The 26,383-nt window shown below is 31.0% G+C and overlaps 4 protein-coding genes across 4 annotated transcripts; all 4 read left to right on the plus strand.

Annotated features, from left to right (window-relative positions):
- Positions 1 to 2,313: 2,313 nt before the first annotated feature.
- LOC111424844 (venom acid phosphatase Acph-1-like) lies at positions 2,314 to 4,047 on the plus strand. The gene is made up of 7 exons (XM_023058536.2): positions 2,314 to 2,419; positions 2,474 to 2,596; positions 2,652 to 2,756; positions 2,806 to 3,042; positions 3,094 to 3,279; positions 3,376 to 3,705; positions 3,762 to 4,047. The coding sequence occupies exons 1-7, from the start codon at positions 2,345 to 2,347 to the stop codon at positions 3,975 to 3,977; spliced, it is 1,272 nt and encodes a 423-aa protein (XP_022914304.2). The 5' UTR covers positions 2,314 to 2,344; the 3' UTR covers positions 3,978 to 4,047.
- A 4,810-nt stretch (positions 4,048 to 8,857) lies between these two features.
- Positions 8,858 to 10,737, plus strand: LOC111424843 (cytochrome P450 4c3-like). The gene is made up of 6 exons (XM_023058535.2): positions 8,858 to 9,061; positions 9,125 to 9,511; positions 9,566 to 9,921; positions 9,978 to 10,218; positions 10,276 to 10,455; positions 10,511 to 10,737. The coding sequence occupies exons 1-6, from the start codon at positions 8,908 to 8,910 to the stop codon at positions 10,669 to 10,671; spliced, it is 1,479 nt and encodes a 492-aa protein (XP_022914303.1). The 5' UTR covers positions 8,858 to 8,907; the 3' UTR covers positions 10,672 to 10,737.
- Positions 10,738 to 10,824: 87 nt separating this feature from the next.
- Positions 10,825 to 16,453, plus strand: LOC111424814 (venom acid phosphatase Acph-1-like). The gene is made up of 8 exons (XM_023058502.2): positions 10,825 to 11,392; positions 11,450 to 11,614; positions 11,668 to 11,775; positions 11,828 to 12,064; positions 12,120 to 12,305; positions 15,779 to 15,899; positions 15,950 to 16,158; positions 16,216 to 16,453. Exons 1-8 carry the CDS (start codon positions 11,318 to 11,320, stop codon positions 16,357 to 16,359), a joined length of 1,245 nt encoding a protein of 414 aa, XP_022914270.2. The 5' UTR covers positions 10,825 to 11,317; the 3' UTR covers positions 16,360 to 16,453.
- A 171-nt stretch (positions 16,454 to 16,624) lies between these two features.
- Positions 16,625 to 25,467, plus strand: LOC111424813 (uncharacterized). The gene is made up of 16 exons (XM_071196454.1): positions 16,625 to 16,721; positions 16,786 to 16,944; positions 16,998 to 17,105; positions 17,158 to 17,394; positions 17,443 to 17,628; positions 17,685 to 17,805; positions 17,856 to 18,064; positions 18,126 to 18,314; positions 23,733 to 23,825; positions 23,886 to 24,035; positions 24,089 to 24,196; positions 24,252 to 24,488; positions 24,540 to 24,725; positions 24,787 to 24,907; positions 24,961 to 25,169; positions 25,225 to 25,467. Exons 1-16 carry the CDS (start codon positions 16,647 to 16,649, stop codon positions 25,414 to 25,416), a joined length of 2,580 nt encoding a protein of 859 aa, XP_071052555.1. The 5' UTR covers positions 16,625 to 16,646; the 3' UTR covers positions 25,417 to 25,467.
- Positions 25,468 to 26,383: the final 916 nt, after the last annotated feature.

Raw genomic sequence — 26,383 nt, forward strand, 5'->3', positions numbered from 1 at the left:
AAGTGATTTTTCAAAACGGCTTTTTGCATTAAAAAGAGGATACTTTAATTAATAATTACTGATATTTCCACAAGGATCCTTCAAGAAATTAATTTTATAACGAATTTTGAAAATTATCGATGAAAATTGCAATATCAAAACTTCAAATATTATTTTCTCAAAAACCAAAAGTTATTTTTCAAAACGAGTTGGTTCATTGGAAAGAGGACACTCTTATTAACAGTTTGGGAAAATTTCATACTCATATTGGAAGAACTGGATTTTATACAAATTTTTAAAACTTAATAGGCGAAAATTGTAAAGTTAAAAAAATTTTCGATCATTTCAAAAATTTATTTCTCAAGAACTGAAAGTGATTTTTCAAAACGGCTTTTTGCATTAAAAAGAGGATACTTTAATTAATAATTACTGATATTTCCACAAGGATCCTTCAAGAAATTAATTTTATAGCAAATTTTGGAAATTATCGATGAAAATTGCAATATCGAAAATTTTATCAAAACTTCAAATATTGTTATCTCAAAAACTAAAAGTTATTTTTCAAAACGGGTTGGTTCATTGAAAAGAGGGCACTTTTATTAGCACTTTGAGAAATTTTCATACTCCTATTCCAAGAACTGGATTTTATACGAATTTTTAAAACTTAATCGGCAAAAATTGCAAAATTCGAAAAAATTTTCGATCATTTCAAAAATTTATTTCTCAAGAACTGAAAGTGATTTTTCAAAACGGCTTGTTGCATTAAAAAGAGGATACTTTAATTAATAATTACTGATATTTCCACAAGGATCCTTCAAGAAATTAATTTTATAGCGAATTTTGAAAATTATCGATGAAAATTGCAATATCGAAAATTTTATCAAAACTTCAAATATTGTTTTCTCAAAAACCAACAGTTATTTTTCAAAACGGGTTGGTTCATTGGAAAAAAGACAGTTTTATTAACACGTTGGGAAATTTTCATACTCCTATTCCAAGAACTGGATTTTATACGAATTTTTAAAACTTAATCGGCAAAAATTGCAAAATTCGAAAAAATTTTCGATCATTTCAAAAATTTATTTCTCAAGAACTGAAAGTGATTTTTCAAAACGGCTTTTTGCATTAAAAAGAGGATACTTTAATTAATAATTACTGATATTTCCACAAGGATCCTTCAAGAAATTAATTTTATAGCGAATTTTGAAAATTATCGATGAAAATTGCAATATCGAAAATTTTATCAAAACTTCAAATATTGTTTTCTCAAAAACTAAAAGTTATTTTTCAAAACGGGTTGGTTCATTGAAAAGAGGGCACTTTTATTAACACTTTGAGAAATTTTCATACTCCTATTCGAAGAACTGGATTTTATACAAATTTTTAAAACTTAATAGGCGAAAATTGTAAAGTTGAAAAAATTTTCGATCATTTTAAAAATTTATTTCTCAAGAACTGAAAGTGATTTTTCAAAACGGCTTGTAGCATTAAAAAAAGGATACTTTAATTAATAATTGCTGATATTTCCACAAGGATCCTTCAAGAAATTAATTTTATAGCGAATTTTGAAAATTATCGATGAAAATTGCAATATCGAAAATTTTATCAAAACTTCAAATATTGTTTTCTCAAAAACCAAAAGTTATTTTTCAAAACGAGTTGGTTCATTGGAAAGAGGACACTCTTATTTACAGTTTGGGAAAATTTCATACTCATATTCGAAGAACTGGATTTTATACAAATTTTTAAAACTTAACTGGCGAAAATTGTAAAGTTGAAAATTTTTTCGATCATTTCAAAAATTTATTTCTCAAGAACTGAAAGTGATTTTTCAAATCGGCTGTTTGCATTAAAAAGAGGATACTTTAATTAATAATCAAAAGTGATAACAGCGACAGTTCTGTTAGTAATGAATATGAAAAATGAAAAAAGTCCTATTGGGGTGTATTATCTGCAGTGTCAAATTGATCTCAGCATTAATTTATTTTTTGTGATCTAACTAACAATTTGTTAGATGTAAAATGTCAAGAGATAAGAAAGTTGCAAATTTTTCTGCAAAGTCAGATTCTTATTTCAGTTTCTGATTGGCAAAAGTAATTTCAAACTATTTCTTGCTGTGTACTATCTGGTTACTCAAACGTGCATGCTCTTCTTTAGATTGCGAAGTATGACATTATAAAAGTAATGGTGTAAAAATAATAATTATTTTACAAAAAAAGAAAATAACTTCACAAGACAAATATGATTGAAATTTTATTTCTATTTAAATAACTTGTATTTTATTTAAAGAATTTTTCATTGTAAACTTTAGAAATATAACCTACTCAACGTAAAAAAATACTTTCAGTTCACATAATCATTCCAAATGGATACTACCACCTACACAAAAATTAAAAAGCAACAAAGGAAAACCATATTAATTTCCCGATGGATACTTATCGTAAGATTTTACATTAAACTTAAAGAAAATATTTACCTTAATTTCTACTTTTAGATATTTACAATTATATTTGTAACAATTATTTTTTATTTTATACTGAAAGAAAAAAATTCAACAACTTCATCAACCAAATGTTATTTTAAACAGAATCATTCTACACTAATATTTGCCCAAATTGTAACTAAAAAAGAATAAATGAAATTAAGATCGATATAAAATTGTATTTTTTTAGTTATTTCGACATGGAGAACGAACACCATTGGATGTTTCTGGTTATCCAAATGATCCTTATAAGAATTATACTTATGAACCTTATGGACCATCAGCTTTAACACATGTAAATTCAAATTTATTTTATTTTATTAATTTTAATGAATTAATTTTAGATTGGAAAACGAACACTTTTCGAAGTAGGAAAATACATAAAAGCTCATTATTGCCACTTATTACAAAATTACCACAGAGATATCGTATATCCACTATCTTCACCATTTATGAGAAGTCGCGTATCGTTGTTGATAGTTTTAGCAGCAATGTTTCCACCAGAACAGCAGCTATTTCCTACCGATGATCTTAATTGGCAACCAATTGCTTATGATTATTACACGTTTAATAAAGATACAGTAAGTATAAATCCATAACAATATTCTTTTAAATAAATCATATTATTGCAGATCTTTTTATATTTCTTATTTTGCAAAAGATTTTCTCAATTATATCGAAGAGAAACTGAAAAATCTATAGCGAACAACGAAATGAAAGGTTTCAAGAAATTATTAGAAAAGCTGGAATTATTGACAGGTGCTAAATATTCAAGTTATCGGGATTTATTTACGTTATATTTACATTTAAAATTACAGGTAAAACTATTTTTAGATTTCTTATTTATTAATGCAATTGCGTCAAACGATTTCAAAAGAAATACACATTCTAATAAATTGTTTGTATATTTTCAGAAAGATTTTGGTCTTAAACTTCCAGATTGGACAGAAGAATATATGCCACAACTCGAAGAATACGAAGCTATATCATATGTTTTATCTAGTAGAACTGAAGAACTTAAATTGTTATCAGGAGGATTCATCTTAACCGAAATAGTTAAATCAATTCAATCAAAAATAAATGATCCTAAACTGATACATCGTAAAATTAATTTATATTCTGGACACGATTTTACAATAGCAAATTTAATGGGTACTTTAGGTATTCAATTAAAAAAATCGATTCCTTACGGTTCATACATATCAATTGAATTACATAAGATTAATAATACGTATAACATAAAAGTAAGTTAAGAATTTAAATAATTGTATTTGTATTTTAAAATCATTTTCATGTTAAGGTACTTTATCATGAACGATCAAAGGAACATCCAAACCCGGAAGTTCTAATTTTGGATGGTTGCCATGAATTTTGTCCTTTGAATACATTTTTGAAACTTTATGGCCAATATATGGCTACACCTGATATGTGTGACGTTATGGATGGATTGAACATAGCAAATGCAACCGAAACGTTTTTTGTTTTTGATGGAAATCGTCCATTTCCTGGTGTATGATTTTATTTATTGAAAAGACATGATATGTAATAAAAACTACGTAAGAATTTTAATAAAATGTCGTAATTTTTTTTTTATGTTTAACTAGACGGGTACCTAATACAGTAAAGTTTTCAACAAGTTTACAGCGTTCAAGAATTAAACATCATGTTTCTAGTTCTTGGTCTAGTGTTAGTTCTAGTTTTGCACTGGCACTATCACTAGAAGTAACACAAGACCTAGAACTAGAATCATTTGGGTTTAACCGCACGTCTCTAAAGACGGCTAAACCCGAATGTTTCTAGTTCTTGGTCTAGTGTTAGTTCTAGTTTTACACTAAACTATCACTAGAACTAACACAAGACCTAGAACTAGAATCATTCGGGTTTAGCCGTCTTGAGGGACGTGCGGCTAAACCCGAATGTTTCTAGTTCTCGGTCTAGTGTTAGTTCTATTTCTACACTAGCACTATCACTAGAACTAACACAAGACCAAGAACTAGAATCATTCGGGTTTAGCCGTCTTGAGAGACGTGCGGCTAAACCCGAATGTTTCTAGTTCTTGGTCTAGTGTTAGTTCTAGTTTTACACTAAACTATCACTAGAACTAACACAAGACCTAGAACTAGAATCATTCGGGTTTAGCCGTCTTGAGAGACGTGCGGCTAAACCCAAATGTTTCTAGTTCTTGGTCTAGTGTTAGTTCTAGTTTTACACTAAACTATCACTAGAACTAACACAAGACCTAGAACTAGAATCATTCGGGTTTAGCCGTCTTGAGAGACGTGCGGCTAAACCCGAATGTTTCTAGTTCTTGGTCTAGTGTTAGTTCTATTTCTACACTAGCACTATCACTAGAACTAACACAAGACCTAGAACTAGAATCATTTGGGTTTAGCCATACTGAGAGACGTGCGACTAAACCAGAATGTTTTTAGGCTACCGGCAACATCTCGAATTTTCCTAGTGTAAATTTTGCTTAAAATTGACCAATAGCAACCCTTCTTTTTGGCGCTTCAATTTGAAAACACTTCTCCGAATTAAATAATAGAGTTCATAAATAAATAAAGAATTAAAAACGCAGGTACTTTATTTGGATTTCACTATTTTTTCATCCATTTTACAACTTAATCCTTATAACTTATTAAATAAATAATTACATAAAAAATGATTTATGCTAACGTAAAAAATAAAATCCAACATTTTTACTGTCTAACCTATGGCATTCCATGAAAGTAAAAACCCATTTCAATATGATAATAAAACAGAAAAATATTTGCTACATGCGTACTTGTTTTTGTTTATGTTCAAGTGTTAAATATAAATAAATGATTGTTATTTTTAAAGGTTTGTGGTGTTTTTAATGTGATTTTACTTTATGCAACAAAGCATAACTCCGCTAATAGTAGCTTAGTAAAACGAAAGGAAAATACTATAAGCAATAATTTTTCATTTCTCAAATTACACACATTCAAGTGTCAATTCTTCTAAAAACTAAAACTTTTTAGTATTTAAAAAAGAATTTGGCCTTCCATATTGGACGAATAAATAATAATATATTCGAAGAATATGAATCGCTTTCCTATCGTATCTATATGAACTAAAACTGAATAACTTAAACAATATATCTTTATAAATAAACGTTTTTGGACAGACATATCATTTTATACAGGGTGTCTCAGAGATCATTAGACGTTTCTGAAGTTCTGGCTAAAATAAAAATTTGAAAATTCATACTTAAGTATTATTAATTGCGTTCTCTTCGATTAAAATATTTTCAGATTTCTAGCACTTCCGGTTACACCGGAAGTCGCCACCAACTTTATTTTTTTAAATGGAACACCTGTATATTTTTACATATTTGGATTTGTCTGTTTTCAAGGTTTATAAATAACTTTACTTTTTGCAATTTGATTCGACCGTTCTCGAGTTATTCGAATTTTTCTAGAAAAATCTGCTCCAGCAGACATTTGTTCAAAAAATCAGAAAACACTCGATTTTTAGGATATCTATTTAGGATTCAAAGTATGCTTAAGCTACTGCAAAAAGGTTTAGAAGACCTTCTCCCAATAATAATATCCCTATATATAGCTAGCTACAGCTTTAGCTATATACCCACTCTATGGAGGAAAGTAAAGGCGGTCTTCATACCTAAAGGTGGTAGGCGTTCAAACGCGGACCCCAAGGCGTACAGACCAATTAGCCTAACTTCATTTCTCATCAAAGGGATGGAAAAGGTAATCGATCAATACCTAAGGAATGGAGTGCTTGTCACAAATCCACTCCACCCTAGCCAACATGCTTACCAGAAAGCAAAATCAACAATTACCGCTCTCCATGCTTTGACTAGCACCTTAGAGGAGGCAATTGCAACCAAAGAGATAGCCCTTTGTGCTTTCATAGATATAGAGGGTGCGTTTGATAACACCTCATATGAATCCATAGAGAAGGCTTTAAACGTAAAAGACATACATCCGTCGACAATCAAGTGGTGTATAGCCATGTTGAAAAGTCGGCAGATCACAGCCAGTCTGGGAGGCGAGTCGCTGACTATAAAGGCGCTAAGAGGATGTCCCCAAGGGGGAGTGCTATCACCTCTATTATGGTGCCTGGTAGTTGATGACTTGATGAACACCCTAACTAAAAACGGATTTAAGATACAAGGGTATGCTGATGACCTGGTAATCACAATCCGAGGTAAATATGATTCAATCATAACTCAGCTAATGCAGAAAGCCCTACTACTCACCAGTACTTGGTGCAGAAGCAATGGGCTCAGCATCAATCCCAATAAAATCGAAATAGTCCCTTTCACTCGGAGAAGGAAGCTACAAATAAAAGCACCCTCCATTGAAAGCAAAACTATTAACCTCAAAACAGAAACTAAATACCTAGGGGTAATACTTGACAGTAAACTAAACTGGAACTCACACTTAGATAAGGTGAGGAAAAAGGCCATCATGGCAAACCAGATCTGCCGCAGGCTCCTAGGAAGGAACTGGGATCTCAAACCACGAATGGCTCATTGGGCCTACGTAGCAATAATCAGACCCATGGTCGCCTACGCCTCATTGGTTTGGTGGCCAAAAACAAATCATAAGACAGCTCAACAACAGCTGGCACAAATCCAGCGGTTAGCATGTCTTAACATAACGGGTGCAATGAGATCCTGTCTGACGGCTGCTTTGGAAGCCCTACTCGGTCTCACACCTTAAGTGCCTTAAGTGCCTTATCACTGAAAACAGTTTCTTCACTCAAGTTGATGCAGGGTAACCTCAGAGGACACCTCGAGATCCTCAAAGACCCATGTCTAAATCACCTGATTGAAATTAAAACGGACCTTATACCGACGGAATACAATTTCAACCAACCGTATAAGGTCATATTTAGTAGCAGGGATGACTTGGCGAAAGGAGGGCCTCAACTAAAAAGAGGAGCCCTAGCCTGGTACACCGATGCTTCAAAGACAGTAAGATCTGGAGTAGGCATGGGCATCAGTGGACCAAATAGCCACATCAAATTGCCCCTCAGCTCGGATTTAACAATTTTCCAAGCAGAAGTTCTTGCTATAAACTTCTGCACCGCTTTGAACCTACAAAAGGTGCATTCATAAACATTTTCACAGACAGTCGGGCCACCTTAAAGGCAATTCAGGCCTACACGTGTGGCTCCGCACTGATCAGAGAGTGCACCAACAACCTGAGAGAGCTCGCTAGGGGCAATGATGTTACCCTATGGTGGGTTCCAGGTCACAGCAACATTGAGGGCAATGAGAAGGCCGACAAGCTGGCCAAAGAGGCAGCAAACACGCCCTTCATTGGACCCCAACCTGGATGTGGACTACAAAAAAGCCACCTAAAACAAATAATCAACAACTGGGAGGCTTCAAAGATAGCCTTACGCTGGAAAGAACTTCCAGGTCACAGACAAGCGAAGAGTATGATAACTCCGTCGCAAAACAAAACCAAAGAGGTTTTATGGCTCAGCAAAGGGGGTCTAACAACGCTCTCAGGCTACCTAACCGGCCATGTGCCCCTAAAATACCACCTCTTCCACATTGGACAAGCTGAGGATCAAACTTGTCGACTATGCAACGACGAGTCAGAAACTGCTGAACATATACTGTGCAATTGTGTCGCCAGAGGCCGTCTAAGGCACAACGTCTTCGGTAAAACTCCCCTGTTACCTACCGACATAAAGGTTCAGGACCTCAGGACAATACTAAGGTTCATTAAGGACCTACATTTGCCCTAAACCTTTGGAGGGCTAAAGTTACAATAGATCTTATAGGTCGCGGTAACGAGAGGGGCCGCCCTCCTCAGCCCGGCAGCAATAATAATAATAATAATAATGCTTAAGCTACATGATGGAGTATGTTTTGGTGTCGAGAAAGGCTGTCTAGAACGTTTGGTCACTTTACTATGGCACGTTAACTTTTCGAAATTTGGAAGTACCATAACTTCATTTTTTTAATGGCACCCCCCGTATTTTATTACTTAGTTGTCTTCGGTGTCTCATTCTACACCTTTTATATCCTATATGTCCCATACCTTACATTAATAGTTTGGGAGATAATTAGGGTTTTTTGAGATTCGATTTTTTGAACAAATGTCTGCTAGAGCATATTTTTTTTGAAATTCTCAAATTTTTAAAACGTTTATTTAAAAGTTTAGTTATTCAGTTTTAGTTGATATAGGTACAATAGGAAATCAATTCATAATCTTCGAATATATTATTATTTATTCGTCCAATATGGAAAGCAAATTTATTAAAGTGCAACGTCACCTATTAATTTTACTGCGTGAATAAGCTAAAACACTTACTATTAAAGCAATTTATAATACAGATAACCTTATTGAACTTATCTAGATACTTTTTAACCTTTCTCCATTACCATAAAATTACACATTGCGTTAATAAGGCTGTAATTTCGATTATAGAAATCAAACGGGATGTTTATTTTAATATTATTCATTACAACCGTGTTATTTTTTACATGGTGTTATGTAGAAAAACGAAAATATAAATGTATAGAAGAGAAAATACCCGGTCCTCCTGCTAATTGGCTTACGGGAAATGCTGCTGATTTAGGAAACAACATCTTTGGTAATTTAAATATTTTAATTTTTTTCTTTTTCATAAAAAACTTAAATGTAATTTGTATTGTAGATTTGTATCATAATTGCCAACGACTTATAAAAACTTATGGAAAGGTTGTAAGAATATGGCAAGGACCATTTCGAGTAAACGTTTTTATAACTGATCCTAAACTGGTTGAGTATTTTCTGTCGTCGCAAGTCCATATTAAAAAATCGTTAGGATATGATATATTTAAATCTTGGCTTGGCGAAGGTGGCTTAATCAATAGCAGTGGAAAACTATGGTCCAAATACCGTAAAATTTTAACGCCAGCATTTCATTTTAGCGTACTAGATCAATTTTCCGCAAACTTTCATAATAACACTCAAATTTTAATTCAAGAATTAAAGAAACAATCAGGGAAAGTCATCGATATATTTCCCTTTATGAAACTTTACGCCTTAGATTCATTATGTGGTAATAAAAATAATTTTTTTAATCAAATAAATACCTAAAAAAATCTTCATTTAGAATCTTCAATGGCAGTAAATTTTCGTTCCCAAGAATCTGGTAACAGTGTTTTCGCTGCATGTGTAGACGCTACTTTAGACGCCTTTATACGTCGATTTTTTTCTATTTTGAACAGATACGATTTCCTATATAAGTTTACATCCGAAAGTAAACAGTATTACTCCCAAATAGATACCATGCATAATATTACTACGGATGTAATTCAAAAACGAAGAGAAAACCTTCAAACCGATGTTCACGGGGATCAAGATGATTTTGGAATTCGGAAACGAAGAGCGTTTATCGATGTTCTTTTGGAACGCGGTGATCTTAGTGATCAAGAAATAGAATGGCAAGTCAATACATTCATGTTCGCCGTATGTTTAATCATTTTAAATATTGATTTATTTTTAAAATATGTGATTTGGTATAGGGACAAGATACGGTGGGAACCGCTCTATCGTTTTCATTATACGAGCTTGCAAAACATAAAGATGTTTGCGATAAAATCCGAAATGAAATTATCGATGTTGTTGGTCAAGACCGAAACGCAATTATTACAGCTGCGGTGGCAAAAGAACTACACTATTTAGATCGAGCTTATAAAGAATGCTTGCGACTTTTTCCTCCAGTATCTTTCTTTGAGAGAGAACTTCTTGAAGACGTTAAAATAGGTTAACTTATATAAATAGGTTTTAAATTTCATTATTTTAGCTACAATTTACTTTTAGATGATCTTGTATTTCCTAAAGGAACCACCATTTCCTTTCACCCTCACGAACAACATCGCGACCCTGAATTATTTCCAGACCCTGATGTTTTTAATCCCGATCGATTTTTACCAGAAAATTGTGCAGCTAGACATCGCTTTGCTTATATTCCTTTTAGTGCTGGGCCGAGAAATTGCATTGGTAAATTATAATTAAGTTAAAATATGAATGTAATTATTAGTTTCAATTTTTTTAGGACAAAAGTACGCTATTATGAATTGCAAAGTCGTTTTGGCTAATATAATTAGAAATTTTGATCTAAGTCCTCCAGATGAACCACATACTGTTATTGTTGGAGCCGGGGTCATTAAAGCCAAGAATGGTTTACCGATTAAACTTACTTATAGACAAAATTAAAAAAGCTTACGAAATTACTACACATTTATGTTCTATAACCAAAAATCTTTTTGCAAGTTCAACATTCTCTTCCATATCTCTTCCCTGCTCCTTTTTCCACAGAACCTCTTTGAGTCTTTTGTAAATATGTATAACGAAATGTTTAACGGTGTTTTATTACCTGGAATTAAAATGTTGCCAACTAATACAAAATTAGGGTATTTTGTTATACCTAACCATTCTTCCGAGTAAATTTTGCATTAAACAAGTAAACAAAATTGTTTAGATTTTTTATTAAGAATTCCAAAGAAATACAATAACAAAGATATACATATGTAAGTTAGATAATAGTTATAATTACTTTATTATGATAATTATACAATTTTAACGAAGCTATAAATTATCTTTTTTTTAACTATCAAAGAAAGTTATCGCTTAAAAGTAAACAAAGTTATAAAAATCGATGGTTCGCATAATTCACATTGTTGGAATAAATCATTTTCTATGACTGATGACATACATTTTTCTTCGGTTAGGCTTAAAATAATAGAAATTATTTAAGGAATGTTATGTTATAATTTTAAACATTTCGAGTACCTAATATAAATAAAAATATACAAAGAAACCGCTTTATTGTATAATATTTCGTGAAACTATCACAACTTAAATGGATTTAGTAAAAGAGGTTAAAGTGGATAAAGGAAAAAAGCAAAAGTTCGGAAGCTCCAAATGGAAAGTAATAGTAAGTTTTTGTTTTAACACATCTTTGCTTCTTTTTATAATTTTATGATATTTCTAGATTATAATATTAAGTATTTCGGTCCCTATTTCCTTAATACTAAAGTTAGTTAATAATAGAAGTTGTCCATCAATCGCATCGAATTTAAACAATACCATTGAAGCATTAACAACACACTGTTTTCTTGAATCTGAAAATCATAACACATTAATATTGACTCAAATAGTAAGTAACAATTAAATTATTTTTTAAATTTTATTTAAATTTTGAATTTTCAGTTATTTAGACATGGTGACAGAACACCTATGGACCACGCAGGGCCGTATCCAAAAGATCCTTACAAAAATTACTCTTACGAACCATTTGGTCCAGGATCTTTAACTAATGTAAAACAATTTTAAACGAACCAATTTTATTTTGACACAAAATTAATTATAGGTTGGAAAGAAAACTCTTTTTGGTCTGGGAAAATACTTAAAATCATATTATTGTAATTTATTAAAAGATTATAACAGGGACACCGTTTATGCTCAATCTTCACCATTTCCTAGATGTCGCGTTTCATTATTGATAGTCTTAGCAGCAATGTTTCCACCGCAAAAATCACAATTTCTTGCGAATGACTTAAATTGGCAACCAATTCCTTACGAATCTAATGAATTCTATAATGATACCGTATGTTTTAAATTATGATAGCACATCATATGGTAACTTTATTTTTGCTTTATAGACGTATTTATCTAGATTAAATTGCAAAAGGTATAATTATTTATATCAGGAAGAAATAAGAAAATCGATCGAAAATAACGAAGTAAAAAATTTTAAGGAAATACTTGAAAAATTATTTGTTCATACCGGAGTTCAATATACTAGTTATCGTGAATTGTATACTTTATCTTCGCATCTAAATTTACAGGTAAAAATAGTCTGCATTTTTTTTTCCACCTACAAAGTTTATAAACAAAAAATATAAACAAAAATAAAAATAAAATATCGAAACTTTCTAGTACTTGGTCTAGCGTTAGTTCTAGTTTTAGTACAATAAAAATATACAACATAGTAATATCTTATGTTAACTAGCGCTACTTACCGCTGCCATTAAAACTAACACTAGATCGAGAACTAGAAACATTCGGATTTAGCCGCACGTCTCTCAAGACGGCTAAACCCGAATGATTCTAGTTCTAGGTCTTGTGTTAGTTCTAGTGATAGTGCTAGTGTAAAACATTCGGGTTTAGCCGCACGTCTCTCAAGACGGCTAAACCCGAATGATTCTAGTTCTAGGTCTTGTGTTAGTTCTAGTGATAGTTTAGTGTAAAACTAGAACTGATACTAGATCGAGAACTAGAAACATTCGGATTTAGCCGCACGTCTCTCAAGGCGACTAAACCCGAAGGATTCTAGTTCTAGGTCTTGTGTTAGTTCTAGTAATAGTGCTACTGCAATACTAGAAATAACACTAGACCGAGAACTAGAAACATTCGGATTTAGCCGCACGTCTCTCAAGGCGACTAAACCCGAAGGATTCTAGTTCTAGGTCTTGTGTTAGTTCTAGTAATAGTGCTACTGCAATACTAGAAATAACACTAGACCGAGAACTAGAAACATTCGGATTTAGCCGCACGTCTCTCAAGACGGCTAAACCAGTAGGATTCTAGTTCTATGTCTTGTGTTAGTTCTAGTAATAGTGCTACTGCAATACTAGAAATAACACTAGACCGAGAACTAGAAACATTCGGATTTAGCCGCACGTCTCTCAAAACGGCTAAACCCGAATGATTCTAGTTCTAGGTCCTGTGTTAGTTCTAGTGATAGTGCTAGTGTAAAACATTCGGGTTTAGCCGCACGTCTCTCAAGACGGCTAAACCCGAATGATTCTAGTTCTAGGTCTTGTGTTAGTTCTAGTGATAGTGCTAGTGTAAAACATTCGGGTTTAGCCGCACGTCTCTCAAAACGGCTAAACCCGAATGATTCTAGTTCTAGGTCTTGTGTTAGTTCTAGTGATAGTGCTAGTGTAAAACATTCGGGTTTAGCCGCACGTCTCTCAAGACGGCTAAACCCGAATGATTCTAGTTCTAGGTCTTGTGTTAGTTCTAGTGATAGTTTAGTGTAAAACTAGAACTGACACTAGATCGAGAACTAGAAACATTCGGATTTAGCCGCACGTCTCGCAAGGCGACTAAACCCGAAGGATTCTAGTTCTAGGTCTTGTGTTAGTTCTAGTAATAGTGCTACTGCAATACTAGAAATAACACTAGACCGAGAACTAGAAACATTCGGATTTAGCCGCACGTCTCTCAAGACGGCTAAACCCGTAGGATTCTAGTTCTATGTCTTGTGTTAGTTCTAGTAATAGTGCTACTGCAATACTAGAAATAACACTAGACCGAGAACTAGAAACATTCGGGTTTAGCCGCACGTCTCTCAAGACGGCTAAACCCGAATGATTCTAGTTCTAGGTCTTGTGTTAGTTCTAGTAATAGTGCTACTGCAATACTAGAAATAACACTAGACCGAGAACTAGAAACATTCGGGATTAGCCGCACGTCTCTCAAGACGGCTAAACCCGAATGATTCTAGTTCTAGGTCTTGTGTTAGTTCTAGTGATAGTGCTAGTGTAAAACTAGAACTAACACTAGATCGAGAACTAGAAACATTCGGGTTTAGCCGCACGTCTCTCAAGACGCCTAAACCCGAATGATTCTAGTTCTAGGTCTTGTGTTAGTTCTAGTAATAGTGCCAGTGCAATACTAGAACTAACACTAGACCGAGAACTAGAAACATTCGGGTTTAGCCGCACATCTCTCAAGACGGCTAAACCCGAATGATTCTAGTTCTAGGTCTTGTGTTCGTTCTGGTTATAGTGCTAGTGCAATACTAGAACTAACACTAGACCGAGAACTAGAAACATTCGGGTTTAGCCGCACGTCTATCAAGACGGCTAAACGCGAATGATTCTAGTTCTAGGTCTTGTGTTAGTTCTAGTGATAGTGCTAGTGTAAAAGTAGAACTAACACTACACCGAGAACTAGAAACATTCGGGTTTAGCCGTGCGTCTCTCAAGACGGCTAAACCCGAATGTTTCTAGTTCTCGGTCTAGTGTTAGTTCTAGTTTTAGTTCAATAAAAATATACAACATATGCTAACTAGCGCTACCTACCACTGCCACTAGAACTAACACTAGACCGAGAACTAGAAACATTCGGATTTAGCCGCACGTCTCTCAAGACGGCTAAACGCGAATGATTCTAGTTCTAGGTCTTGTGTTAGTTCTAGTGATAGTTTAGTGTAAAACTAGAACTAACACTAGACCGAGAACTAGAAACATTCGGATTTAGCCGCACGTCTTTCAAGACTGCTAAACCCGAATGATTCTAGTTCTAGGTCTTGTGTTAGTTCTAGTAATAGTGCCAGTGCAATACTAGAACTAACACTAGACCGAGAACTAGAAACATTCGGGTTTAGCCGCACATCTCTCAAGACGACTAAACCCGAATGATTCTAGTTCTAGGTCTTGTGTTAGTTCTAGTGATAGTTTAGTGTAAAACTAGAACTAACACTAGATTGAGAACTAGAAACATTCGGATTTAGCCGCACGTCTCTCAAGGCGACTAAACCCGAAGGATTCTAGTTCTAGGTCTTGTGTTAGTTCTAGTAATAGTGCTACTGCAATACTAGAAATAACACTAGACCGAGAACTAGAAACATTCGGGTTTAGCCGCACATCTCTCAAGACGGCTAAACGCGAACGATTTTAGTTCTAGGTTTTGTGTTATTTCTAGTGATAGTGCTAGTCTAGAAATAGAACTAACACTAGGCCGAGAACTAGAAACAATCGGGTTTAGCCGCACGTCTCTCAAGACGGCTAAACCCGAAGGATTCTAGTTCTAGGTCTTGTGTTAGTTCTAGTAATAGTGCTACTGCAATACTAGAAATAACACTAGACCGAGAACTAGAAACATTCGGATTTAGCCGCACGTCTCTCAAGGCGACTAAACCCGAAGGATTCTAGTTCTAGGTCTTGTGTTAGTTCTAGTAATAGTGCCAGTGTAAAACTAGAACTAACACTAGATCGAGAACTAGAAACATTCGGATTTAGCCGCACGTCTCTCAAGGCGACTAAACCCGAAGGATTCTAGTTCTAGGTCTTATATTAGTTCTAGTAATAGTGCTACTGCAATACTAGAAATAACACTAGACCGAGAACTAGCAACTTTCGGGTTTAGCCGCACGTCTCTCAAGACGGCTAATTTTATTAACAAAATTAAATTCATTCCATTAAATATTCCTCTTCAGCCATATTTAGATCGTTGGCGTTTTGTGAATGTTGATCACAACATCACTGCCTTTCATTCATTCTTTTTAAAATAAAAAAATAATGCTTTGTAGAAAGAATTTGGTCTTCAACTTCCATCTTGGACAGAAGAATTCTTGCCTATACTCTCACAATTTGAAATTCTCACTTATAACATATCAAGTAGAACAGAGGAACTTAAAACGTTATCTGGAGGTAAATTAAAATCGTATATAAAAACAGTTTTCTATTTATCCTTATTTCAGGGTTCTTATTAACAGAAATAATGAACGCGATCAAATCAAAAATACACAATCCAAAAATGCATCGTCGCAAAATTCATTTGTATTCCGGCCACGATTTTTCAATCACAAATTTATTGGGAACTTTAGGTCAATACTCAAGCAAGCATATTCCCTACGCATCATTTGTTTCTTTCGAATTACATCAAATTAATACAGAATATGCTGTAAAGGTAATCTTTTATTTTATAAATAATATGTTATTAATTAATTAGTTTTATTTATTTCAGATTTTTTATTATGAACGGGGATATGATCACCCAAAGCCTGTGATTTTGAAAGGGTGCCATCAAGAATTATGTCCTTTAGATACCTTCATAACGTATTATGGAAAATATATGGCAACTACTGATATGTGCATATTAGATCAATAATTTAAGTTAACAAATTCATACAAATATGTAAATAATCTTCTTTTTATTTAATCAAAATTATTCCGTAATAAATAAAGTCAAGTAAAATATACAATTCGCATAATTTAGATTGTAATATCACATTTCTTTTCCATATACTTATATTTCTGGGGTTGTGCTCAAAATATTTCCACTTTATTTAAAGAATGTTTCGTAGTGATAACAAATAAATTGAGTACCTATATAAATAAAAAAACATAACGAAGCCGCTTTAGTACGTATCACTTCTTGAAACTATCACAATCTAAATGGATTTTGTGAAGGAGGAGAAAGAGGAAAAGAAAGAAAAGCAAAAATCTAAATGTTCCAAATGGAAAGTATTAGTAAGCTTTTATTATAACAAATCTTTGTTTGATTTTACCGAATATACTTTTACGATATTTTTAGTTCATAATACTTAGCATTTTGGGCCCCATTCCCTTAATATTAAAAGTAACTAATCAAAAAAGCTGTCCATCAATTCCATCGAATTTACATAATACCGTTGAGACATCAACAGAATGCGTGCTTACTGAAAACCAAAACACTTTAATATTGACTCAAATAGTAAATAACAATTAAATTATTTTTTAAATTTTATTTAAATTTTGAATTTTCAGTTATTTAGACATGGTGAAAGAACACCTATGGATCGCGCAGGACCGTATCCAAAAGATCCTTACAAAAATTACACTTACGAACCTTTTGGGCCAGGATCTTTAACTAATGTAAAACAATTTTAAATTAACCAATTTTATTTTAAAATAAAATTAATTATAGGTTGGAAAGAAAACTCTTTTTGGTCTGGGAAAATACTTAAAATCATATTATTGTAATTTATTAAAAGATTATAACAGGGACACCGTTTATGCTCAATCTTCACCATTTCCTAGATGTCGCGTTTCGTTATTGATAGTCTTAGCAGCAATGTTTCCACCGGAAGAATCAGAATATCTTGCAAATGACTTAAATTGGCAACCAATACCTTATGAATCTAATGAATTTTATAACGATACTGTAAGTTTTAAGTTATATTAATAAGATATTAATCACATTTTGTTTTAGACTTTTTTATCTGTTACAAATTGCGAAAAGTTTAATTATTTATTTCGGGAGGAAACCAAAAAATCGATTAAAAATAACGACGTACCAAATTTTAAGGAAATACTTGATAACTTATTTGAACATACCGGAGCTAAATTTTCTAGCTACCGTGAGTTATTTACATTGCATTTACATCTAAAATTACAGGTAAACAATAGCCTACATTTATTATTTCAAAATGTAAGAGCAAATATATCTTATAGCAAGAATTTGGTCTTCAACTTCCAATCTGGGCTGAAGAACTCATGCCTATACTCTCACAATTTGAATTTCTCACTTACAACATGTCAAGTAGAACAGACGAACTTAGAACGTTATCTGGAGGTAAATTAAAATCTTATATAAAAACAGTTTTGTATTTATCTTTATTTCAGGATTCTTATTAACAGAAATAATGAACGCGATCAAATTAAAAATACACAATCCAAAAATGAATCGTCGTAAAATTCATTTATATTCAGGCCACGATTTTACAATTGCAAATTTACTGGTAACTTTAGGCCAGTATTCAAACAAGCATATTCCTTACGCGTCATTTCTTTCTTTTGAATTACATCAAATCAATACAGAATATGCTGTGAAGGTAAAAAATTACGTTATTTTATGCATTGCTTTGAATAATCCGTTAATTTTGATTATTTTAGATTCTTTATTATGAACGATCGTATGATCAACCAATACCTATAATTTTAAAGGGATGCTATCAAGAATTATGTCCTTTAGATATCTTCATAAGATATTATGGAAAATATATGGCAACTACTGATATGTGCATATTAGATGAGCAATTTAAGAAGACAAATTCATCTGAATATTTTATCCTTGGAAAATATTAAAACTATAATTTAATGATTAATGTTAAGTGTTATTAAACTGTATTTAGTAATATTTTAATAAAAGCTTTAGTTATGGAAGATTTTAATCATAAATGATTGAAAGTACATTCAAAATCCTTTAGATCATCTTGTGGGATTTAGATAATTTTTAATTATTCTAGATCGATACCAATCAACAATTTATTTAGTACCAAATAACGAAAACAGAAAGAAAATACATAATCAACAATAAAATTGGTTAATAGTTTAATTTCCATCGATAATTTTAAAAATTCGTATAAAATCCATTTCTTGGAATGTTAGTATAAAAATTTCCCAACGTGTTAATAAAAGTGTCTTCTTTCCAATGAACCAACCTGTTTTGAAAAATAACTTTTAGTTTTTGAGAAAACAATATTTGAAGTTTTGATAAAATTTTCGATGTTGCAATTTTCATCGATAATTTTCAAAATTCGCTATAAAATTAATTTTTTGAAGGATCCTTGTGGAAATATCACCAATTATTAATTAAGGTATCTTCTTTTTAATGCAAAAAGCCGTTTTGAAAAATCACTTTTAGTTCTTGAGAAATAAATTTTTCAAATGATCGATAATTTTTTCGAATTTTGCAATTTTCGCCGATTAAGTTTTAAAAATTCGTATAAAATCCATTTCTTGAAATGTTAGTATAAAAATTTCCCAAAGTGTTAATAAATGTGTCTTCTTTCCAATGAACCAACCCGTTTTGAAAAATAACTTTTAGTTTTTGAGAAAACAATATTTGAAGTTTTGATAAAATTTTCGATGTTGCAATTATCATCGATCATTTTCAAAATTCGCTATAAAATTAATTTCTTGAAGGATCCTTGTGGAAATATCACCAATTATTAATTCAGGTATCCTCTTTTTAATGCAAAAAGCCGTTTTGAAAAAGCACTTTTAGTTTTTTAGAAATAAATTTTTGAAATGATCGATAATTTTTTCGAATTTTGCAATTTTCTCCGATTAAGTTTTAAAAATTCGTATAAAATCCATTTCTTGGAATGTTAATATAAAAATTTCCCAAAGTGTTAATAAAAGTGTCTTCTTTCCAATGAACCAACCCGTTTTGAAAAATAACTTTTAGTTTTTGAGAAAATAATATTTGAAGTTTTGATAAAATTTTCGATGTTGCAATTTTCATCGATAATTTTCAAAATTCGCTATAAAATTAATTTTTTGAAGGATCCTTGTGGAAATATCACCAATTATTAATTAAGGTATCTTCTTTTTAATGCAAAAAGCCGTTTTGAAAAATCACTTTTAGTTCTTGAGAAATAAATTTTTCAAATGATCGATAATTTTTTCGAATTTTGCAATTTTCGCCGATTAAGTTTTAAAAATTCGTATAAAATCCATTTCTTGAAATGTTAGTATAAAAATTTCCCAAAGTGTTAATAAATGTGTCTTCTTTCCAATGAACCAACCCGTTTTGAAAAATAACTTTTAGTTTTTGAGAAAACAATATTTGAAGTTTTGATAAAATTTTCGATGTTGCAATTATCATCGATCATTTTCAAAATTCGCTATAAAATTAATTTCTTGAAGGATCCTTGTGGAAATATCACCAATTATTAATTCAGGTATCCTCTTTTTAATGCAAAAAGCCGTTTTGAAAAAGCACTTTTAGTTTTTTAGAAATAAATTTTTGAAATGATCGATAATTTTTTCGAATTTTGCAATTTTCTCCGATTAAGTTTTAAAAATTCGTATAAAATCCATTTCTTGGAATGTTAATATAAAAATTTCCCAAAGTGTTAATAAAAGTGTCTTCTTTCCAATGAACCAACCCGTTTTGAAAAATAACTTTTAGTTTTTGAGAAAATAATATTTGAAGTTTTGATAAAATTTTCGATGTTGCAATTTTCATCGATAATTTTCAAAATTCGCTATAAAATTAATTTTTTGAAGGATCCTTGTGGAAATATCACCAATTATTAATTAAAGTATCCTCTTTTTAATGCAAAAAGCCGTTTTGAAAAATCACTTTTAGTTCTTGAGAAATAAATTTTTGAAATGATCGATAATTTTTTCGAATTTTGCAATTTTCTCCGATTAAGTTTTAAAAATTCGTATAAAATCCATTTCTTGGAATATGAGTTTGAAAATTTCACAAAGTGTTTATAAAAGTGTCCTCTTTCCAATGAACCAACCCGTTTTGAAAAATAACTTTTAGTTTTTGAGAAAACAATATTTGAAGTTTTGATAAAATTTTCGATGTTGCAATTTTCATCGATAATTTTCAAAATTCGCTATAAAATTAATTTTTTGAAGGATCCTTGTGGAAATATCACCAATTATTAATTCAGGTATCCTCTTTTTAATGCAAAAAGCCGTTTTGAAAAATCACTTTTAGTTCTTGAGAAATAAATTTTTGAAATGATCAACAATTTTTTCGAATTTTGCAATTTTCGCCGATTAAGTTTTAAAAATTCGTATAAAATCCATTTCTTGGAATGTTAGTATAAAAATTTCCCAATGTATTAATAAAAGTGTCTTCTTTCCAATGAACCAACCCGTTTTGAAAAATAACTTTTAGTTTTTGAGAAAACAATATTTGAAGTTTTGATAACATTTTCGATGTTGCAATTTTCATCGATAATTTTCAAAATTCGCTATAAAATTAATTTCTTGAAGGATCCTTGTGGAAATATCACCAATTATTAATTCAGGTATCCTCTTTTTAATGCAACAAGCCGTTTTGAAAAATCACTTTTAGTTCTTGAGAAATAAATTTTTGAAATGATCGATAATTTTTTCGAATTTTGCAATTTTCTCCGATTAAGTTTTAAAAATTCGTATAAAATCCATTTCTTGGAATGTTAGTATAAAAATTTCCCAAAGTGTTAATAAAAGTGTCTTCTTTCCAATGAACCAATCCGTTTTGAAAAATAACTTTTAGTTTTTGAGAAAACAATATTTGAAGTTTTGATAAAATTTTCGATGTTGCAATTTTCATCGATAATTTTCAAAATTCGCTATAAAATTAATTTTTTGAAGGATCCATGTGGAAATATCACCAATTATTAATTAAGGTATCCTTTTTTTAATTCAAAAAGCCGTTTTGAAAAATCACTTTTAGTTTTTGAGAAATAAATTTTTGAAATGATCGATAATTTTTTCGAATTTTGCAATTTTCTCCGATTAAGTTTTAAAAATTCGTATAAAATCCATTTCTTGGAATGTTAGTATAAAAATTTCCCAAAGTGTTAATAAAAGTGTCTTCTTTCCAATGAACCAATCCGTTTTGAAAAATAACTTTTAGTTTTTGAGAAAACAACATTTGAAGTTTTGATAAAATTTTCGATGTTGCAATTTTCATCGATAATTTCCAAAATTCGCTATAAAATTAATTTCTTGAAGGATTCTTGTGGAAATATCACCAATTATTAATTCAGGTATCCTCATTTTAATGCAAAAAGCCGTTTTGAAAAATCACTTTTAGTTCTTGAGAAATAAATTTTTGAAATGATCGACAATTTTTTCGAATTTTGCAATTTTCTCCGATTAAGTTTTAAAAATTCGTATAAAATCCATTTCTTGGAATGTTAGTATAAAAATTTCCCAAAGTGTTAATAAAAGTGTCCTCTTTCCAATGAACCAACCCGTTTTGAAAAATAACTTTTAGTTTTTGAGAAAACAACATTTGAAGTTTTGATAAAATTTTCGATGTTGCAATTTTCATCGATAATTTCCAAAATTCGCTATAAAATTAATTTCTTGAAGGATCCATGTGGAAATATCACCAATTATTAATTAAGGTATCCTTTTTTTAATTCAAAAAGCCGTTTTGAAAAATCACTTTTAGTTCTTGAGAAATAAATTTTTGAAATGATCGATAATTTTTTCGAATTTTGCAATTTTCTCCGATTAAGTTTTAAAAATTCGTATAAAATCCATTTCTTGGAATGTTAGTATAAAAATTTCCCAAAGTGTTAATAAAAGTGTCTTCTTTCCAATGAACCAATCCGTTTTGAAAAATAACTTTTAGTTTTTGAGAAAACAACATTTGAAGTTTTGATAAAATTTTCGATGTTGCAATTTTCATCGATAATTTCCAAAATTCGCTATAAAATTAATTTCTTGAAGGATCCTTGTGGAAATATCACCAATTATTAATTCAGGTATCCTCTTTTTAATGCAAAAAGCCGTTTTGAAAAATCACTTTTAGTTCTTGAGAAATAAATTTTTGAAATGATCGATAATTTTTTCGAATTTTGCACTTTTCGCCGATTAAGTTTTAAAAATTCGTATAAAATCCATTTTTTGGAATGTTAGTATAAAAATTTCCCAACGTGTTAATAAAAGTGTCTTCTTTCCAATGAACCAATCCGTTTTGAAAAATAACTTTTAGTTTTTGAGAAAACAATATTTGAAGTTTTGATAAAATTTTCGATGTTGCAATTTTCATCGATAATTTTCAAAATTCGCTATAAAGTTAATTTTTTGAAGGATCCTTGTGGAAATATCACCAATTACTAATTAAAGTATCCTCTTTTTAATGCAAGAAGCCGTTTTGAAAAATCACTTTTAGTTCTTGAGAAATAAATTTTTGAAATAAAAAATTTTTTCGAATTTTGCAATTTTCTCCGATTAAGTTTTAAAAGTTCGTATAAAATCCAGTTTGTGGAATATGAGTATGAAAATTTCCCAAAGTGTTAAAAAAAGTGTCCTCTTTCCAATGAACCAACCCGTTTTGAAAAATAACTTTTAGTTTTTGAGAAAACAATATTTGAAGTTTTGATAAAATGTTCGATGTTGCAATTTTCATCGATAATTTTCAAAATTTGCTATAAAATTAATTTCTTGAAGGATCCTTGTGGAAATATCACCAATTTTTAATTAAAGCATCCTCTATTTAATTTTTCCTCTATTAACTTTTTTTTTACTTGATATTTAAATATGATATTTTATATACACATAAAAAATTGATCAAAGATTGAAATTTTCCAACTAAAATATCAGACATTCTACAGAAAATATTATTATTAAAGCGTAATAAAGAAAACTGTTGTATCTTATCTATATCTTTAGAAAATAAAATAAGAAACATTCTATTTATTTACTTATTAAACTAAAATGGCACTTAACATTACATTTCTTATTAATTTAATGTCTCGATGACAAGGGCGAAAAGGGATTTCCCGATTATTTCTACTAAAATTTCCACGATAACAAAAGTTTTCCGGCTCAGCTATAAATAGAAAAGTATACTTAATGAACGTTAAATTACTTTATAAATAAATAAAGAATACATCATAAATAACTAACATATCGATATTTAACACTTTATTATAAATACCTTAGATATTTTACTAGTTTATTCAAAGAATTTTTCGCGTTAATTACCTGTAGAAAGGCGTTATATAAAGAAATCGTTATCACAAACCACATTAGTACATTTTATTGTGTGGTGAAATGGATTTCTTAAAGGAAGAGTTTCAGAGGAAAGAAAAGAAGAAACCAATACTTTCCAAATGGACATTAATCGTAAATTAATTAATTAATCTTATTTCTTTTGTAATAATAGAGTGTTTATATTGTTTCCAGTTCTTAATATTTAATATTGTGGGAATTATTGCACTTATATGGAAAATATATACTCCAAATTGTTCAGAGCAATCAATTCCATCCTACTCAAGTTCGTCAAATCAGTGTGTTCCAAACGAGGACAAAAGTACATTAATATTTACTCAAATAGTAAGTAAGACTTAAGATAAAGATACTCAATAAGTTGTAAAATTATTTTTTAGTTATTTAGACATGGAGAAAGAACCCCAATGGTCATTGCTGGTCCGTATCCAAAAGATCCATATAAAAATTATACTTATGAACCTTATGGACCAGGAGCATTAACGATGGTAAAATTATTTCATTTTAATTTAATTAATGAGTTAATTAATGAATTAATTATAGACTGGAAAACAAACTCTTTTCAAATTAGGAAAATACTTAAAATCATTGTATTGCGATCTGTTAGAAGATTATCATAGAGACACCGTTTATGCGTTATCTTCACCATTTCCTAGATGTCGCATTTCATTGTTAATAGTTTTAGCGGCAATGTTTCCACCGGAAAAATCTCAATGTCTCGCTAATGACCTAAATTGGCAACCGATACCTTACGAATCAAATGGATTTTTTACTGATACTGTAAGTTTTAAGTTACATTAATAAGGTTTAAGTACAACTTTTTCGTTTTAGACATTTTTATCTTTTGTAAATTGCGATAAGTTTACATATTTGTATCAAGAAGAAACCAAGAAATCGGTAAAAAATAACGATATAAAAAATTTTAAGGAAATACTCGAAAAATTATACGAACACACCGGAGCAAAATTTTCGAGCTATCGCGATTTATTTAATTTATCTCTACACCTAAAATTACAAGTAAAAATGTATATCAATTAGGTTTTTGGATATTTTTTTTAATACATTTTGTTATTAATAGAAAGAATTTGGTCTTCGGCTCCCAAGTTGGGCCAAAGAATTCATGCCAATACTCGAAGAATTTGAAATTCTTACTTATAACATATCAGGAAGAACAGAAGAACTTAAAACGTTATCTGGAGGTAAATTAAAACAAATACATCAACTTATTTAATTGATTTAATTTTTATTTTAGGATTTATTTTAACGGAAATAATAAATTCAATCAAATCAAAACTACACAATCCAAAAATGAATTCGCGCAAAATTCATTTATATTCCGGTCATGATTTTACAATTGCGAATTTAATGGGAGCTTTAGGTCAATATTCGAACAAAATAATCCCTTACGCTTCATTTCTTTCGTTTGAATTACATCAAATAAATAAGGAATACGCTGTGAAGGTAAATTATTTAATTCTTTTAGTATTAAGTTTCTATTTATATTTTTTTGATTTAGATTCTTTATCATCAACGATCATATGATCGCCCAAAACCTCTTATATTGAAAGGTTGTTTCCAAGAATTGTGTCCTTTAAACACTTTTCTAGGAATTTATAGCAAATACATGGCAACACCCGAAATGTGTATATTAGACGAACAATTTAAATTATCAAATTCTTCTGAATACTTTCACTTTCGTAAAAATTAATCTTATCATATAAATTTTAATGTAGTAATTATTTTGTAACATAATAATAAAAATCTTGATTTTATCTAAACAAAAAAAACTATATTCCCGTTATCATCCTATTCGCGTTCACTAACATTATGAACTGAGATTTCTTCGGGGGCAACAGCTCCGTGTCGAACAATGCCTTGGATTGTACTAAATGGTCACAATTAAAAATGCCAATCATAGAGGTTGATCGTATCTGGTTCCCGGTTGATCCCGCGGCGAAGAAACCCAGGAATGACTAATGAATCCACATTTGTCGAAGGATCAACGCCTCTACTATTCTCTTTTCCCATAGATCCTGCAAGCGACTCCGCCGTTGGGTTCTTAGTGGTTGCTGCCGTTCGTGAGAATCGAAATCAACTTTTACTTAGAGCTTGTGGGACCACACCCTGCGTTCTCCTCCCGGCACAAAGTGGTCTAAATTCGAAAAAACCCGAACAAAAATATTTTAACGCAGTTTAGGTTGAGATAATTTTTTGAAACTTGGTATGTGGCTATAGGACTATATGCTAAAGACTTTGTGAACTTTTGATCAAATATGGCAACCGGAAGTACTAATTTACTTGAGGTCACATTCTACTTTTTTCATATAATTTAGGTTCTTAGAATTGGATAAATACAAAATTTTATACAACGCTATTAAATCGTGAAGGATAACTAAATACAAAATTGTTTAAACTAAATTGGTTATATAGTTTACTTCGATGTAAGGTTTTTATAAATAAATCTTTAACGTAACTGGTTCGTTAGAACTTTTTCAGGTTCCACTATTCGTACAATTTTGGATTTTATACCGGAAGTAGACCATAACTTCGTTATTTTAAATAAAATGGAGTATGCTCATTGTTTGCTGATTTCTTTTCTTCGGTTTTTGTGGATCCTGCTCCAATCCAGCAGAATGTCGATTGTATAGAAATGGATACCCTTCCTTTGAGTCAGA

This window comes from Onthophagus taurus, chromosome 6 (assembly GCF_036711975.1).
Source record: "Onthophagus taurus isolate NC chromosome 6, IU_Otau_3.0, whole genome shotgun sequence".
NCBI classification, from domain to species: domain Eukaryota; kingdom Metazoa; phylum Arthropoda; class Insecta; order Coleoptera; family Scarabaeidae; genus Onthophagus; species Onthophagus taurus.